At 42.0% G+C, this 16,824-nt stretch overlaps 1 protein-coding gene across 1 annotated transcript in view; it reads right to left on the reverse strand.

Annotated features, from left to right (window-relative positions):
• ptprn2 (protein tyrosine phosphatase receptor type N2) overlaps positions 1-16,824 on the reverse strand; it is a 112,233-nt gene that overhangs the window by 92,249 nt on the left and 3,160 nt on the right. The window contains exon 2 of the mRNA XM_069512774.1: positions 6,691-6,741. Coding sequence (XP_069368875.1) covers positions 6,691-6,741 — 51 coding nt within the window. The remainder of the gene's footprint in view (positions 1-6,690; positions 6,742-16,824) is intronic.

Raw genomic sequence — 16,824 nt, forward strand, 5'->3', positions numbered from 1 at the left:
GAGCCCATGGGAGGCGGCGAAATTAGCATTGAAAACACAGTATAACGCTGTGGAGTTATTTTGAGATCTCAAGCAGTGCAGAGAAAACCTTCACACCCACAGACGCCCATGTCTGCATCACAAGACGTCAACTGTCTCGTCGCTCATCTTTTCTAATGAAGCATCGGAACAGGTGACTTGGTTTAATACCATGACAAAATAAGGGACATCTGCTATCATTTATTTTTCCCTCTCAGACGCTAACACACATTATGTAAGAAAACAAACGGAGGCTGGTGACATAACAAGATGAGGGAAACTGTTAAATGTCTGATGTGCTGCATCCCTCATTGGTTTCCATGGCAATTCCCCGCCATTAAACGTCCTCCTCCGTCGTCAGGGACATTCCCGATAGCAACCAGACACGCAGGGATTTGAAGTGTTTAAAAATAGAAATCAGAGGTATTTCACAACAAAGAAATCCTTGTTTGGCAAACGCAACAGAAGACAGATTTATCAAAGTGTCACTGAACCGTTCAGAGCCACTTGAATCATGAACCACGAAGCAGTGTTCTGTCGATTTATAGTGTTTTCACAATACTGAGATCATAAAAACAAGCAGAAATGCAGTTTGTATCCAACACTACTTTTGACAGGTGAAAACTACATTTTAATTTCAGGCTTGGACGAGCGCAGCATTTGTCGGATGAGTGGAGAGTTGTCCAAATCTGAAATAACAGAAATGAAGTGCAATCAAATATCTGAGAGTCAGCATTAGTGCAAGAGGACGACGTCTGACACCTCAAGGCTGTTTGAGAATGAAGTAAATCGAGCAGAGCGGCAGGTTTAAGGAAATATTAGGATGACTGACAGGAGATCCGGTCGTGCACGACAAGACAAACGTTGTCACTGTGCTGAACAAAAGGCGACTGCAATACAAATGAACCTCGATCAATACGATCCATAAAAAAAAAAAGGCCACAGAAACAGTCGATTATTAAAACCCCACAAATCAGTGACATTCTCTCTGAAGAGCAGCTACGCCTGGATAAGAAGCATGTTGACAGAAATAAAGAAGATTGTCAGCCAAAAAAAGAAAAGAGCTCTAAACCCAGACGCCGTCTCCTCTCCTGCTGTGACAGACAGGGCGACACCCGGCTGCCGCTAAAGCTATTTAAACTGTGAAAGCTAATGCTGTCGGATAACAGGAGCAAACACTAAAAGCTGACACTCTGCAAGGCACCTCTAAAAAGACTGTGCGTCAGGAGAGGAGAGGAGAACGGACCCTGGAGGCAAATTAAGATGGATTGGAACAGGTGTAATAACCGTGCGACTCACTTCAGGAAAATGAATAGAGCCCAAATCAGTGCAGAGAGTGCGGCCAGATGCAGTCTGCTAATACAGAAAGGAGCAGGAACACAAACTAAATTGATCAGGATGTGTTTAATGAAGTGTTTACAAATTACTCAGGGATGTTTCTTTTTGGTTTAAGACTATTTCTGCTTTGAAATGATAATTGCCTTCATCCATGCGCTGGAATCTACGTGTAAGTACAGAAATTAATAAAGATAAACCAGACTCGGTGATATATCAAACATATTGATTTTTATTTTTAGCAACAAATCTGTTTACGTCTCCCATTAGATCTCCACATATTTGTCTCTGAAGAGCTTATGCCCTTTGTTAAACCGTGTTTATCCTTAACACTTACGACTACATACAGAGACGGCCCTTTCTATGAATCCAATAAGCAGCTGCTCAGGGGCCCTTCAACCACCAGGGGCCCCCAAATTCATACAAGTACAACAAGGTTTGAAAATTAACATGGATTCAAACTGATCTTATGCATATTTTTAAATAATGATTAAGACAATGCTTTAAACTATCAGATTTAAAATGAATAAGTGTTTTAAAAAGCTGGACTATTCACTTCAAACTTATCCTGCTCAGGGCCCCAGATGCACAGCACAGGCCCTGACTTCAAATTCAATTTTGCACCAACAGCCTCTGTGCTCTCCCCATGCAAAATGTTTAGCATTATAGATTTTACAGTGGCTACTTAGAGTGCTGCAGTTGCACTTATTGTGAGCTGTGATCAATAGAAGCGTCGCCTAAATCATTTAAATCTAAAATACAGTGCGGACGTTTCGGGCGCTATTGGCTCAAGTGGAGGCAAGATAACCGCTGATCGATAAAACACCACTGGTTAAGTGTTTAATAGGAGCCAACCAGTGCCCTCAGGGAAACATGTCGCACTTATCTGCTGTATTTTAGCGGTGCGCATCGTAACAGGAAGCCACAGACTCTGGAGAGTTGCATCAAATTAAAATGCATTTCCAGTCCCAGGTTAATCAAATACATTTCCTTTCAGAGCAACCACGGGGAAGTATCCCCCTGAAGATGGAAATACAGATTTGAAGAGGTCGGTTACAAAATGAGCAATGACAGCAGAGGATCAAATGATATATGGAGGATGGTAATTGACCTATTTAATCAATGACACAACGACATCTAGAGTCAAAGTACAACATACTGAAGGAGTGCCTTCCAAAAATAGATTCTAATCAGCTGCGGCTTTTACCCTGTAAAAAGTTTGTATCCCCTTGAATGCTTTTATTGTTTTATTGTCTCACACTCAGAGTTGATTTCACCCAGGTGACTGGAGTCGCTCCACTCTCAGAGTCATTATATGTCTCTGGACGGCCTCCATCACGAGACTCCTCCATGCAGTTACATGAAAACTGGCTTCAGGCAGATTTAAAGCTTTAAATAATTTCTTAATGATTTGTTTAACTGCACATAAAGTGAGGGCAGCAATGTTTTTTTCATTTTTAATTGTTTTTCTTTTCCAATTACCTTCTGAAAAGGTTGCTTGTGGTGTTTTTTTGTCTTTGCAGAGTAGATTTTGTCATGATCCTGAGTCCTAGCTCAGGATGCTAATATATGTATATAGTTTGCATCTTTATCTTGCTCTTAATTAGTTTTTTTGTAAATACAAAAACGAGAGCATTTGCACATATTCATTGTATTGTTTGAGTACATGTATGTGTTTCTACAGCATCCAAGCTATATGAGCGTTACACTACAGTGCATTTTAATATTCAACCTACATTTTGTTGATTGTGTTTTACTGCCAACACTGCTTATGTCCCATGTCTATGGCTGGATTATTAACTGGTGGGATTTCTAACATGCAGCTCTAGACTCTATAGTGTTTTAACTTTAAAAGCATCAAAAGGTAATTTAAAAATGAGTGAAATTGTGTGCTGCACAGCGGCAGAGGCTAAAAGTGAATCAGACGCAGCAGTGATGATTATTAGGTGCATATTATACATTTGGAATTGATTTAGATGACTTTATGGAGATATCTGGTTTCACTTTGACATTAAGCCAGGGGGGGGTTAATGCACCACACAGAGAGCGGCTCCTTCACACAAGCCCCTTTCCCTTCCCCTCAGCCACTTTGCATGGCAACAGCATGGGTGAAGAAGAGTACGGTTGGCCCAGCCCAGAATAAACCAGGTTACACCTTCAGGGACCGCGGGAAGAGTTGAAGTGGCAGACCTAGTTATTCCCACTCATCCCCTGTGTGGCTGCTGCTGCTCGCCATGAGTCCGACTGAGAGTGACAGCCTGGAGATTGAGTAGACTTTGAACAATTTGCATATTAGGTACAAAATTATACCTCTATAAATGTGCCTTTAGTGAGCGAGATGTCTGTAATTAGATTTTAAGAGGGATAAAATGGGTGTTTTTCTTTCGACGGTAGTAAAAATGAAAGGAGAATTGATGTAAAATGTCAAAAGAAGTGGCCATTCACATCACATCCCTGCACAATAGTTTCATAATGAAACATAATACAAACCCTCCGCCACAACCCTCCTTTTTGCCTCCGGGTATTTTTCTGTGGAGCTGTCAGCAGTTGCTTTCTACGCACGGCTCCCCTCTGTACTGATGCAGTCTGTGTAATTAAAGTGGGGGTTTATTATATATTTATCTTCAGTGCTGCACTTTCCTTCCCTGTTTTCTGCAAAATTGGGTTGAAGTGGAAGGGTGGAGATCACTAAACATGCAAACATGCATCTGAACATATACATCTTAAAACTCCCACCAACACCTCATAATTAGACCCCCCCCCCCCCCCAATACCACTCTTGTGTCTGTTGCCAAATATACAAATGACCCTTAGCGGCTGGATGATGCAGTAGAAAATTAGCAAGAACAATATTAAGTAAAACCCATTAACATGAAGATGTATTTCTTTTTTAGCAGCAAGAACAACATGACAGGACCCAAAAGAAGCATCAACAAACATGATGATCAACTGTTGCCCTGCATCACTGGTTAACCTAATTGGACTTTACCATTAACAGGCGTTCATTCATTCTCAGAACCTTGCTAAAGTAGTGGACACAATATTACAAATTAATGAAAACATCATATTTACAATGAATATACACCACTGCAGTTAATTCACCCAAAAAACTATATCCCCACATTCAAATACAATAAATATAAATATACACCAACTATACAGCAGACCCCTCAACTATCCTCACACTTGGTCCCTCCCGGAACCTTTATATAACGTTCGTTCCCGTGGGGAATGTTTTGGAGGGGACACCCTGGAGCAGACAGAGGAGATGACGGTGAGTGTGTATGCACACTTTAACAAACAACTACTACAACTACTCCACTTAATCCAAACTTTAACAATATATATATATTACACAGATGCACACACACATTTAACTTTGGTTCATCAACCATGAACCTCTGTTTTAACTGTGATACTTCATCTAACTCCTTCCTCTTTCAGACGGAGCTGACTACACGCTGCTGCAGGACTGCAGCTCGGTCACTGGTCAAACTGTTCCACGCACACACGCACACACGCACACACACACACACACACACACACACACACACACACACACACACACACACACACAGCAATAAATTATGACTTGTTAGAAAAATGTGCAAACTGTTCTGTGCAAATCCTGCGAATAAAAGGCTAATACTGTTATGAAAGTGCAAAGTGCTGTTATTTATGTGCATCGATAACATATTTGTTTAAAGTGCAATAAATACAAATGTGCAATGTTTACAAGGCATAAGCCTACAGTTACTAGTAATGAAGTTCCCTTCGCTGTTTTAAGTGAAAGCAGTGAGCCTGACTCTATCCAAAGGCCCCCTGGCACCTTTAACACACATTATTTGTTTAATCCATAAGTGTAAGGCTTGTTTTCTGTGGCTCTATGTACTCTAGTATGTTGGGTGGTTACATTTAGACAGAGCCAGGCTGTTTCTCGTCTTCATGCTGCGCTGGGCAGCTGCTGGCTGTGTGTTCATATTTACTGTCCTGACTTGAAAATGCTGTCAGTTTTTTTTCTATCTAATTCTCAGCAAGAAAGAGAACAAGCGTATTATCCTAAACTGTTTGGTTAAGCTCAGATTAATGTGAAGACATAATACAATAAGATTAATGCAGACTTCAAGTTGAGCTGTGATGCATTACTCAAGCAAGTTTTAAGAATCTGCTGATGTTCACTCTGTACAAAATAGTTTATCTCTTTATTGTATGCTCGTGTTTTTTTTACATATGATCACTTTAGTTTTTTATCCAGCGTCAATGTTCTGTCAATATCTATGTTGCATGGGTGGTTGAAAAGAAAAACAAGCTGACATCACCTAAGGCTTGAAAAAAGAAAATCAGTGATGAAAATAATCATTAGTTGCAGTCGTGAGGAATTGACTAACCCAAACAGAACATAAAAATCTTTACTAAACAGGAATTTAAGAAAAAATGGGTCAACGTAAGAACAAATTTGTGTTTTGAATCATCCACAAAACAAGGGATTATGCGACAGACAGAAAAGCTGTTACCTCAGATCACTCTCAAAGTTAATATTCATGGTGGCACCTGTTTTCCAATGCTTGTCCTGTGTGTTAGTCTCTGCTCTTTCATATAGGTCACATCATGTCTCTGCATTGATATCTTCTGTCAGTGATTGAGCGCTCCCTGTGTTTGATTCATCTTGTTCGGGGAAATTGATTTTAAGAAGTAAACAAAGCTCAAACAAAACAGCCCACTACCACTAAAGCGTGGGCATTTAATCACTATCCCTCTGAGGACAGAGACAAACACGCGCTGTATGGCTGTAGATCCTCTGTACACCTGTAACAACAATACTGTACGAACCCCCGCCTTCCTCTATGAGAGAATACATTAACCTTTCGACGGCGGCTCTGTCGTGAAGATGATCCTGAATATCGACATTCTATCAATCCCGTTCAAAATTAAAACCGGCTGTGAGATTCGGCTGAATGTCACGATGTGAAGAGCCCAGACGTTTTCCCTTCATTCATCAGGTGATGTGTCGTCATAGCAACCACTGACACAGACACATCCATCTTACTTGCCAAGATGGTTTTTTTTAGATTAGGTCATAACCAATGCGTTTTTGGGTATATAAAGGGAAAACGTCAAAGAGCCCCGATGTCGGTCGGATGAATAAAATGAGACGATTGTGAGTTTATGCTGTGCTGCTGCAGCCTGATTCCCAACAAGCTCTCCAGTCTCTGTCCAGCTATAAATACCTGAATGATAGCCAGGACGGCTTTAGAGCTGTGTTGGCTGCTAACACAGCGATGATGTGCAATATAATGAGGTGTGGTGGGCGAGCACGACCCTGTGAGTCTGACTTACCATTGACGCAGAACTCGTACGGTGCACAGAGCTCGTCTTCAAACAGGCAACCTAAAATAGGAGATATGAATTAATAAACAGCTCCTCACACTGTAGCCTCGCTGTGGTCTTGAGAAACAACACACTCGGATTGAATGGAGAAGTCTCAAAACTGAAATTACCTGGGGGGTGCAACAATGGACAGTACAAAAAAAATAATGATAATATAATTAATGTGAACCTTTTCAAGTAATAATCAAAATGAAATTTATAAGCCCAAATATGTGCATAATAATTCAGTGACATCTAGTGGTGAAGTTGCATGTTGCAGCTGAATACCTCTCACCTCACCTTCCAAACACGAAGGAGAACCAGTGGCAGCCTTCAGTTGTCATAAAAACTCAAAAGGCCAGTCTGGACTAATGTAAAAAAACAAACAAACATGGTGGCCTCTGTAGAGAGGACCCATTCCAAATGTAAATATAAAGTATTTACATATAAAGGGAGGGTAAACAACAATTCATACAACTTAGACGAAACACACAAGTGAAAACATTACTAGGATTATTATTTATTTAATTTCTGCCTTTAGATCCTCCTGCAAAAAGTATAAAATTGAGAATTTGTGGTTTTGTTAGTCAGAGCCAGACGAGCTGTTCACCAATCTTCATGTAAAACTACAAGACAACTGCAGCTTCATTATCAGCAGACAGACATGAGTGGCATTGATTTTCTGATCAAACTCTTAGCAAGAAAAACAAATGAGAATATCTCCCGAAATATTAAACTACTCTTTGAACTGACGATGGAAAATAAACTGCAGCCTCACCCTGATAATATGAATCAAGTTGGGAGAGGAAGGAAACTGAACTGTGCAGCAGTTTCACCTCAAACACAGGATTTAAACACAGCACAACAAGTTATAGGATATGAATGGAGAGCTTGAGTATATACGACTGAAGGTACAGACAATGTACTAAACTGCAGAACAAAATTAGCTCAGTGTCGCAATTTCTAAATATGTCGCCGCTCTATGAAAGTGCAGCTTAGTACTGCATTAACTTTGGCTGTGGGCCTTGCTGCTAATGGCAGAGGCATCAATCATCAATTAGTGTGACTTCTCCTATCCTGTCTCTGACACTAATAGCCCAACTCCATGGGCAACGTTTCCATAAATGAATGTTGTATGAATATTAATGAACTTTAACGCTCGGACTAGGGCTGGGTGTTCCAGACTAATAAATGAACAGATGGCAGGAGCATTATGGGTAGCTGTTCCCTGTGTTCATATTTCACACGTGGGAGTTGCAGGGAGTCGAGGACTGATTGTTCTGCTCGCCGAGCTGCGCAGGTGATCCTCCGCATTTACGCATTTCCAGGAAAAGACAGAGTTGAGAAAAAAGGTGGAGTCTGCAGGGTAAAAACTCCTCTCGTCTTGTTGGCTGACTGTAATGACACGTTCAGGGTCAAATCAGACCCACACAATAACAGACCTCCAGCCATGAAATGAGCCACTTAGAACATTGCATTTGTGTTTGTTCAGTAAGCTCCTGACAGTTTTATATGAGAGAGTAGAGGCGCTTGCAGAGAAAATGTGTAAACAGCTCGGCCAGCCTCAGATCTCTTTCTCCACGTCGTTTATCTTTGTTGTCTCTCTCCCTCTGGTTATCAGAAGGCGTGACTGAATTGGACGCACCCTCTTGGCCCCGCGGCCCCGACGGACGTCAATGAGCAGCTCGCGACCGTGAATAAAGAACAGGCTGAGTAGGAGGAGATGCCTCCTTCAGATTTCTTTAATAATGAGGAGAGACAGGTGGAGAGGTCCATCAATTCACAAAGGGCAGATAATCAGGGCGAGCGTGACGGAGGCTTCTCGGGCATCGCTTGCTCCGACATTCCTCATGTTTCTTCTTTTCATGTTGGACATTTGCGTCTTTATTCCGCTGCTATTATTAAAGGTTAACCTGCATTGTGTCTTCATTACACAGAGACACTATGCAGACTTTTTTGTTACGGAGCGGAGGACACATTTCAGGGAAATTGCACCTTTTAGAGGTAATGACTTCAATATGTCAGCAAAATGGCTATCTAATGATGTGGAGGCAGGCCTCAGCCATCACAGAGCTGGAAGGTCACTCAGCTCTCTGGAACAAAACTTAATGGCAGGATGTCCTGAGCTGAACTGCAACAAACCCAGACTCTTGGGTTTGGTTCAACAGCAATTCTCACTATTCTCATCACAGAAACTGGACCAACTTAACAGCAATCGACAGACAAAGTCAGCAACAACATGGTGAGCAGTTATCATCAAGAGAGACAGCTGTGAGACATCCTCGTCCCTTATACCGCTGCTCGTATACACTTCACTCTTCTTACCCACCAGTGGGTGCTATACGGCTTTCACTGTATGGGAAACCTTCCTTTTTTAAAGTAGAAAAGTTCCCTCAGTGTTAAGTGGTAGCCAACGCATTTGCCACACGTTTCAGTTTTGTTTTCACACGTTTTGTGCAGCCTCCTTGTCACCGGATAAAAATGAATACAAGTTCAATGCAGGCTTAGTGTTGATATGCAGTGTTAGATGCATCTGGGTTCTAGGACAAAATGAAAAATGACTCATCACTGGCAGATACTTAGAATCGCCCTTTTTGACTTATCAATCAGACGTATTCATTATTTTCCGTTAATCCATTCTCATTTCAAGAAACAAACTTATCTCAAGTCTTGTTTGGAAATTGGAGGAGCCACACAGTCCCTCTTGAGCATGCACCTCATCACGCTGCAATTAGTGTCAATCCATTCAACTTTACCTCTTCATCACTTCCCTGCTTAAATCATTGAGTTCTCTGGGAGGCCTTGTCAGCTCTCAATATTAATTACAACCTTCCATTTAATGAAGCATCCAGCCAACCATGATAAGTCAGACATGGTTTGTGCGCACGTGACAGCGTGCACGTGCAATTGTGTGATAGGCAGGAACATAGGATCGCCACATCCCATTTCGCCGACATCGCGCCAGAGATGATTAAAATGGCGCCTTTTAATTAAAATGCAATCACAGTGGATGCTGCTGATTACCTCAGGCGAATAATAAAAAAAATAATAATAATAAAAAGATGCTGGAGTCGTGACTGAGGAAGAAAGCTGATGGGGGGGAAAAAAGTGTCCAGGCTGTATCTAAAATGAAGCACCCTGACAAAGAATAGGCACATTGTCTCTTGTGATTCTCAGCATGCGAGATAATTTCACAAACAGAATGACCTTCGCAAAAAAGTGCCACACTCGCTATTGAGTGATGATGCTCCGTTACCATGTCAACCTCACCGCGGATCAATCGCAGCAGCTCTTCAATGGGAAACTGGCTGATAGTCAAGCTGAGTACAGTCTCAGTGGGATGTACTGTCGAGGATCAACAGACACGATGTGAGTCTGCTTCTCAGTTCGTTTTCTCTCTGAGGAACAGTGTTTTATTTTCCAGTGTTTTCTATCGTCACACTCAAACCTCAGACTGTTTCATTTGAGCTTTACATTTCTACTTTGTGTCCAGATGGGTAGTGATTAGCATTATTATAAACAAGCTGATTAATCAAACTAATTCTGTAATGCATGATACATTTCATTATCAATTGATCTACCATTTATTTCCTCGATTAACAAATCAGTATTTGATGTATAAAAATCATGTCATGTTGCTGACATTGTTTTCACTTTGCAATCACAGAAGACAACATATCAGCAGCTAGTCTCTGGTCTGATTTTGATTAAAATACAACTAAATTACTGAAATCTAATCAAACTGCGTCTGAATTGCAGCTAATTCATTTTCTGTCAACAGACAAATTGATTAAACGTCACATTTATGCAGTGAAAATGCCACACTGGGCTGGGAGCAATTTCGATTGTCATAAATAAGAAGTGTCAGATTATTCAATCGTGTAAATAATAATTAGCAGTGGCACTCTAGGTGTGAGCTGACCACAGGTGCAGTAGTTTTCCTCCCAAAATAGACAGCGTGAGACATAATTTACAAAAACAGTTTGCGGGGAGAATCCAGAGGGTCAGTGAATGCAGTGAGTCACTTCCCAGTTTTTAACTTGATATAATAATAGTTAGTTAGCGGCTGTATATTCTCAGGAGGCTGCGAAATAGTAATAACACTGTTCCACAGATCTTAAGAGAATCCAGTCTCATTAGTGTGTCTTTGCTAAATATATGCAGAGCACTGTGCAGGTTTTGCATAACGATTCCTCCAGAAGCTTATGTTAGCATGCAGAAGAGTGAACCTGGTTCAATTACCTGTGACCTAAACCTCTCCGAGGCCCCGATCCACTGCAGCAGAGAGGCACTTTCCCATGGTGCCCCCCTGCATGCCTTATTATAACTAACTGCTATTGAGGGCAGCAAGTGCACCCACTGTATAAGTAAGCAGGGACCAGAACCCAGACACATGCACACACACACACACGCATAAACAATTCACCTTCAGCTACAGCCTCAGCTCTGCAGCATGTCAGACACATAACAGCATGGCTGCCGCCTCTTCTGGGCGTGAAATAAGAGAGGGGGTGTTTTTGAAGGGAAATGCTCATTTAAGGTCATTTAAGGAAAAGCAATTACATTAAAATGACAGGGAGTTTCTCATTAGAAAAAAATATAACCTTATTAATCTCAGATAATCTCCACCTGGACATTATCGAGCCATTTATCACACATCTGAGAGCGGGCTCAGGTCCGGAGGAACTGACCGAGAGCGTATCAAACATTCGGCCGTGATTGGCTGACCTTGCTTGCAACATTAAATTTGTCCTGATGAGGCAAAACCCAAGGCTGAACATGCAGTCGGAGACTTGATGGTTTGCTTTCCCTCGCAGGTGGTTGGCCAGCGCCGGGACACCATCTGCGATGTCTGAGGGGCCAAGGAGGATGCTGGGAGGCTGGCAGCGAGGACAGCCACTCCCGAGCCTGCTGCAGTTTAGGACATATTTCATTCACTCTCTGCGGCCACCAACGTGTCTTTTATTATAATTATTAGCTGCGACCAAGGACACCTGAATCATTTTTCCAGACACACACCTTTACCGTCAGCCAAAAAGCCATTTTTAAACAGTGTAGCTGCAGTAAAAATGAATTGAAAAAGAGAGCGTGGCTGGAGCAGGGACAGCAGAGAGGAACATCACCTGCAAGCAAATTAGCATCAGCTTGACACCGTGTCCGCAGATTCAAACAGCTTGTGTCATTAAGGCGCGCTCCTGCTAAAATTAAACATGGCCCCAAGCTTTTCTCTGCTCCAAAAGGTCTGTTGGTGTCAGACGCTGCATGTCACATGTCAGCGACTCAGCGGTGGCTGCTTTATCATTATCCTCTAATATTTCTCATACCTTCCCCCCACGCACTTTTCATCCGAACATGACAGGAAGCTGTTACAACAGATGTTTGAATAAGACTGTGGCACTTACATTTTCACAAGGAAACCATTTATTTCTGGGAAAATTCATGTTGAGGAAGATTCATTCTCTCTACATTTCTGTTGAGGCTTCTTTTTATCATTATTTTCAGAAAAATGGCAATTTTGTGGCTTTTTGTCATTTTGGGAAAAATACATGTTCTCTCTCTTTCCTAAAGATCAAGAAATCAAATAGTGTTCTGACAATAACTAGTATAATAAAATAAAATCGTATCTTAATTCAATTTCGGAAGCTGCTAAAATGCTAAACCTTTCCTTTGAGGCAAAAGTAATTCATCAGAGAATTAATCTGAAGTCACTTAACAAGTGAAGAATTAGCAGGAGCTAGAAGCAGGAAGTGAGGGGGCTTTGAGGTCACTTTGATTGAAGAGGGGACTTGACGTGAAAGCACCTGACACTCAGAGGAGTGTGACAAAAACATTTTTTAACCGACTTTCCAGAGAATTCCTGGGCGGGCAGGTCACTCTCAGTCACTCAGCTGCCAGCCACAGGCGACGGCCCAGACAACAGCCATGAATTAAAGATGGCAGCGTCACTGTGGCAACAGAGGACCCAGAAATAGGCCGCCTTGACCTTTTCGCTGACCCACACTGAATGATTCAGACATCAGATTTTCTCCCCTCTTCTGAGGTGTTATTGGGTGTTGAAGTGCAGAACCAGAGCAAGTCAAACAGCTAAGCTAACTCTTTCCAACGTGCCGAGGCGGCTCCGAGTGAACCAACACAGCCCGGCCCCCGAGGGACACCTCCGGTCCTCCAGATGAAGTAGGAGCTTGAACTCTTATGAGTCATTTGAACCTCATTTAAAGTGCAGGTTATCGCAGCACTGCAGGGTTTGGACTCTACTTTCCTGCAGATGCAAAGCCAGCGGGCACATGCAGGTGGAATAACGTTCTTGATGGCATTTTTTGCGACACCTGCAGAGAGGAGCATCTTACAGGTTGTGTTACTGCAGATAAAAGGTCCGTGAGGCCGTATCCACACGTTCACCTGCTCAGAAAAAGTATATTTCGGTAGCTTGAGGAGAAATCTACAAACTTGATTACATTCAGCTGAAACAAATCTCTATTCAAACACTAACTGGCACCAATTCAATCCTAATGAACTCCTGCTTGTTCTTATACTACAAATGTTTCAGGTGACCTCTAACAGATATTCTGACATCACTCAGTAGCAGTGATTCTAACACTGTTCATCAGTTGACTGTTTAAAGAAAGCAAACTTCATTTGATATTCAAGTGAAGTATTAGTAGTAGTTACACACAGGGGCTGTGCTCTAAGAAGGCTGAGACACTTTTGTTTGTGTATGCACAGTATGTAATTTGTAATTTCAATACTAAAAGAAATGTTTGGAGATTCTAATTGTGGTTTGCTAAGCTATATCCCAGAAGTCTGTTGAAATGCTGCCGGTTACAGAGCCTGATGTTTGAAATATAACTTTTTTTACTATTTTTCTTACACAGTAGCCTACGTGACTGATATCATATAGAGGTGTTACAAATACAGGTGCCCCACATCCAGCAGACACAGGACAATACAATAATCATTTTAAAATTGGGTTTAATGTCCCATTGTTCCATATCAAAATAATGATTAGAACAGGAAGCTGGCACTCATTGCTTTTTCACCAAGCATAAGCTGTCTCCCAAAGTCATGATACTACAGCATTAAAAATAAAGGGGATGGAACAGGGTGCATCAGTTTTAACACCAAATCGATCAAGCAGCTTTGGAACGATGCTGCAAACCCCCTGTTTCATTACAGCTCCGTGTGCAGTGCTGCAAACCAAATAGATTTTAGAAGAAGAATGTCACTAATACACTTAACAGATGACAGCAGTCATACCACTTAGTTGCAAAAATAGGATTTTTGTTTTCCTGTTGCACTGAGAAACAGTGTGGAGCATTAATCAGCATCATCCCACCACACAGCAGACGCATTACTGCTTTAGTCACGGCCGAGGTGGTAAAGATTAATTCCTGGTGCTGAACTCGCAGCCTTCAGAATCCTCATTACAGCGTTATTGTCCTCATTATAAATCTTGCCTTGACAACACGGAGGTGACCCCCTGACTGATACCTTTACCAACACTCTTTATTTGGACCGAATGAAAACAGTGGTGAAGAGACACAACAGAACCTTTCACCTGCTCCTTTTAATGCCCGAGGATGTTTTCACACACTGTCTCAGGGGTGTGACGCTCAGGGATATGGCGAGGTGAGAAAGTACATGGAGCACATTCTATTATGTGCGAGCAGGGAAAAGTGTTTTACGAACACAGCAGAGTAAATGAACCATATTCTCACACTTGACAAGTCTCTGAGGAGTAAAAGAAATCCAGCTGAAATGTAATTTAATTCTACATTAGAGTGTGAGAGAAGAGCAGTGCTCCTCGGAAGAATGTGACGGAACCTTCCTTGCTTCCTCCTTGACCCTGAGCATCTTCTGGGTTCCACCTTGAACCCACAATTCTGGACTTCCTCCCCCTCATGAGCTGCTGACATTTGTCGGGGTAAAGACGCAGCAGCATCAGCCAGCCTCTTTGCTCCCACACTCCCTCGTCTCAACAACCACTCGAAGCCAGCACACTCCTCCGAGCATCTGTTGAGTCGCAAAGAAACGTCGCACTTTGTCTGTTAGCGCAGCAGCCGTGGCAGCCTCCCGAGCCGGGAAAACACAGGCTGCTGGCTTTGTGTCGTGTCCCCTGCAAAATCTGAGCTTATACACTTTGCAGGCTGCAACTTTGAAATGAACCAGAAACTCAGACATCCAGCCCCCCGCCTCAAGCAATATGAAAACAGCAACATTTGAAAAGCTCAAAAATTCATGTGAAACCGAGCCCGTAAGGAAAACAGGCTGTACCATCCGACAGGAGGCTGTTCAAACCCTACATGCTGTTTATTAGAGCGACTCAGTGGGCATACATTACACTCAGTAACAGATGAGAGCAGAAAATCTTAACGTTTAATGTAATTCACGCTCGTACCCAATGCTGCAGCTGGTGAGATTATTAAACAGGCTTTGCAAATAACGCACCAAATGCTCATTTAGCCACCGTGCACGGAGGGGTGGGGGGTGGGGGGTGCTGCACGATAAAATACCATCTAATAAATTCTTCACCATCTCGCTGGATGAGTCAAACCCTTCAGTGGATTCCAGAAAGACTTCACGTCCAAAGTGTCAATTAAGTCTGAGCCGAGTGCTGATGCAAGCTGCCTTCAAACTGACCCGTTACCAGTTCAGTCCAGATGAGTCAGACGTCCTGAGAGAGAAGAAGAACACACCGCGACCTTTATTGAGACCGTGAGATGTCATAGCAAGGTTATATTAGTTTTGGCAGTTCTATTAGTTTGTACACTGCACTGTTACTTTTTTACTTGACTTATATTTATTTTATTTCATTCAACTTTCTGTCTTCATGCTTCTTTCTTCTTGTTCCTTATGTTGCTTTTACAATAAGCAATGTGTTACACAAATAAACTTGCTTTGCCTTTACAGGAGGATCAAGTTTTACTTGAACTACAGTTTCAGTGGACATTCAGAGGTGAGGAGCTAATACACGCACTCAACCAGTCACGAGTCAGCTTCAGCTGTCGGTCATGAAGTTTCTCTCCATCAAATAACTAATTCAACCAAACACAATCAGAAACAGGACTTTTCACTCAGCGGCGCGACTAGAATTTGAAGGCTCCTCCGAATGCGGCTGACAAATGTGTCCTTCCACCCCCGAGCAATGGAGGCTCCATCCCAGCGTATCCCATAATTCATTGAGCTTCAGTGACTAGCTGTTTTTCATGGCAGCAAAAAACGAGGAGAAAACTTCAGAAGAAATCATTTCTAAATGTAAGGACTCAAACAAACCAAAAAATTCAACATTTTGAATCAACCGAAGAACATTTTCGTCTGTAGCTGTGTTGCTAGGTGACGTCTGTAAGAGCGGGACAAGCTGGTGACGCAATAGGAAGACCAGGACGTCTCATCTCGATGCAGCCGACGAACGAACCGCCCAACACATAGGATAAAACCGAACCAACTCCAGGGCTACATGTCTATTTTCACCTGGTTATAAAACAAACTCGTAATCCTCTCTGTTGTAAAATATGGCCGCACACATTTCAATCCTGTCTGATGATTTATAGCCACTGTGAGATGTTTGATATCACCACTCAGTCCTGATATCTATGGCGTGACAGAGGCAAATAGATAGAGCTCAGCAGTCCATGAATCAAATACAACTTGTCTAGGTGTATTAGACGATGGCTGCTGATAGCCAGCTGTAATGAAAAGACTCAGCAACGCAGCCTGAGAGGACGACGTCTACATGTACCGATGGAAGATGATAAGCCACTCTGTCGGAGTTCAATCCATCATGTCAAACTGTACGCTCATTAATTTGAGAGTAAAAAACGTTTCTATAAAGTGGGTAAATCCAAAGCAATGCATCACTAGCACCTGCTAATTTCCAATGTCCGTCCAAGAAGGACTTTTTTCTAGAGTTTTTCTATTTTCATTCAGTCACATTTGAGGAAAGTTAAACTTAAACCTCAGTCTGATCTCTAGCTTTTATCAAATACCTACAGCTATTCATAGTTTATGTTTCGATTAGATTGATATTTGAGTTGTTCCAGTGTCTGTTTAATATGTTTGTGAATGCACAAACATGTATTTTACAAATAACGTGGGAATTTAAAGATG

This window comes from Paralichthys olivaceus, chromosome 17 (assembly GCF_024713975.1).
Source record: "Paralichthys olivaceus isolate ysfri-2021 chromosome 17, ASM2471397v2, whole genome shotgun sequence".
Taxonomy (NCBI): Eukaryota; Metazoa; Chordata; class Actinopteri; order Pleuronectiformes; family Paralichthyidae; genus Paralichthys; species Paralichthys olivaceus.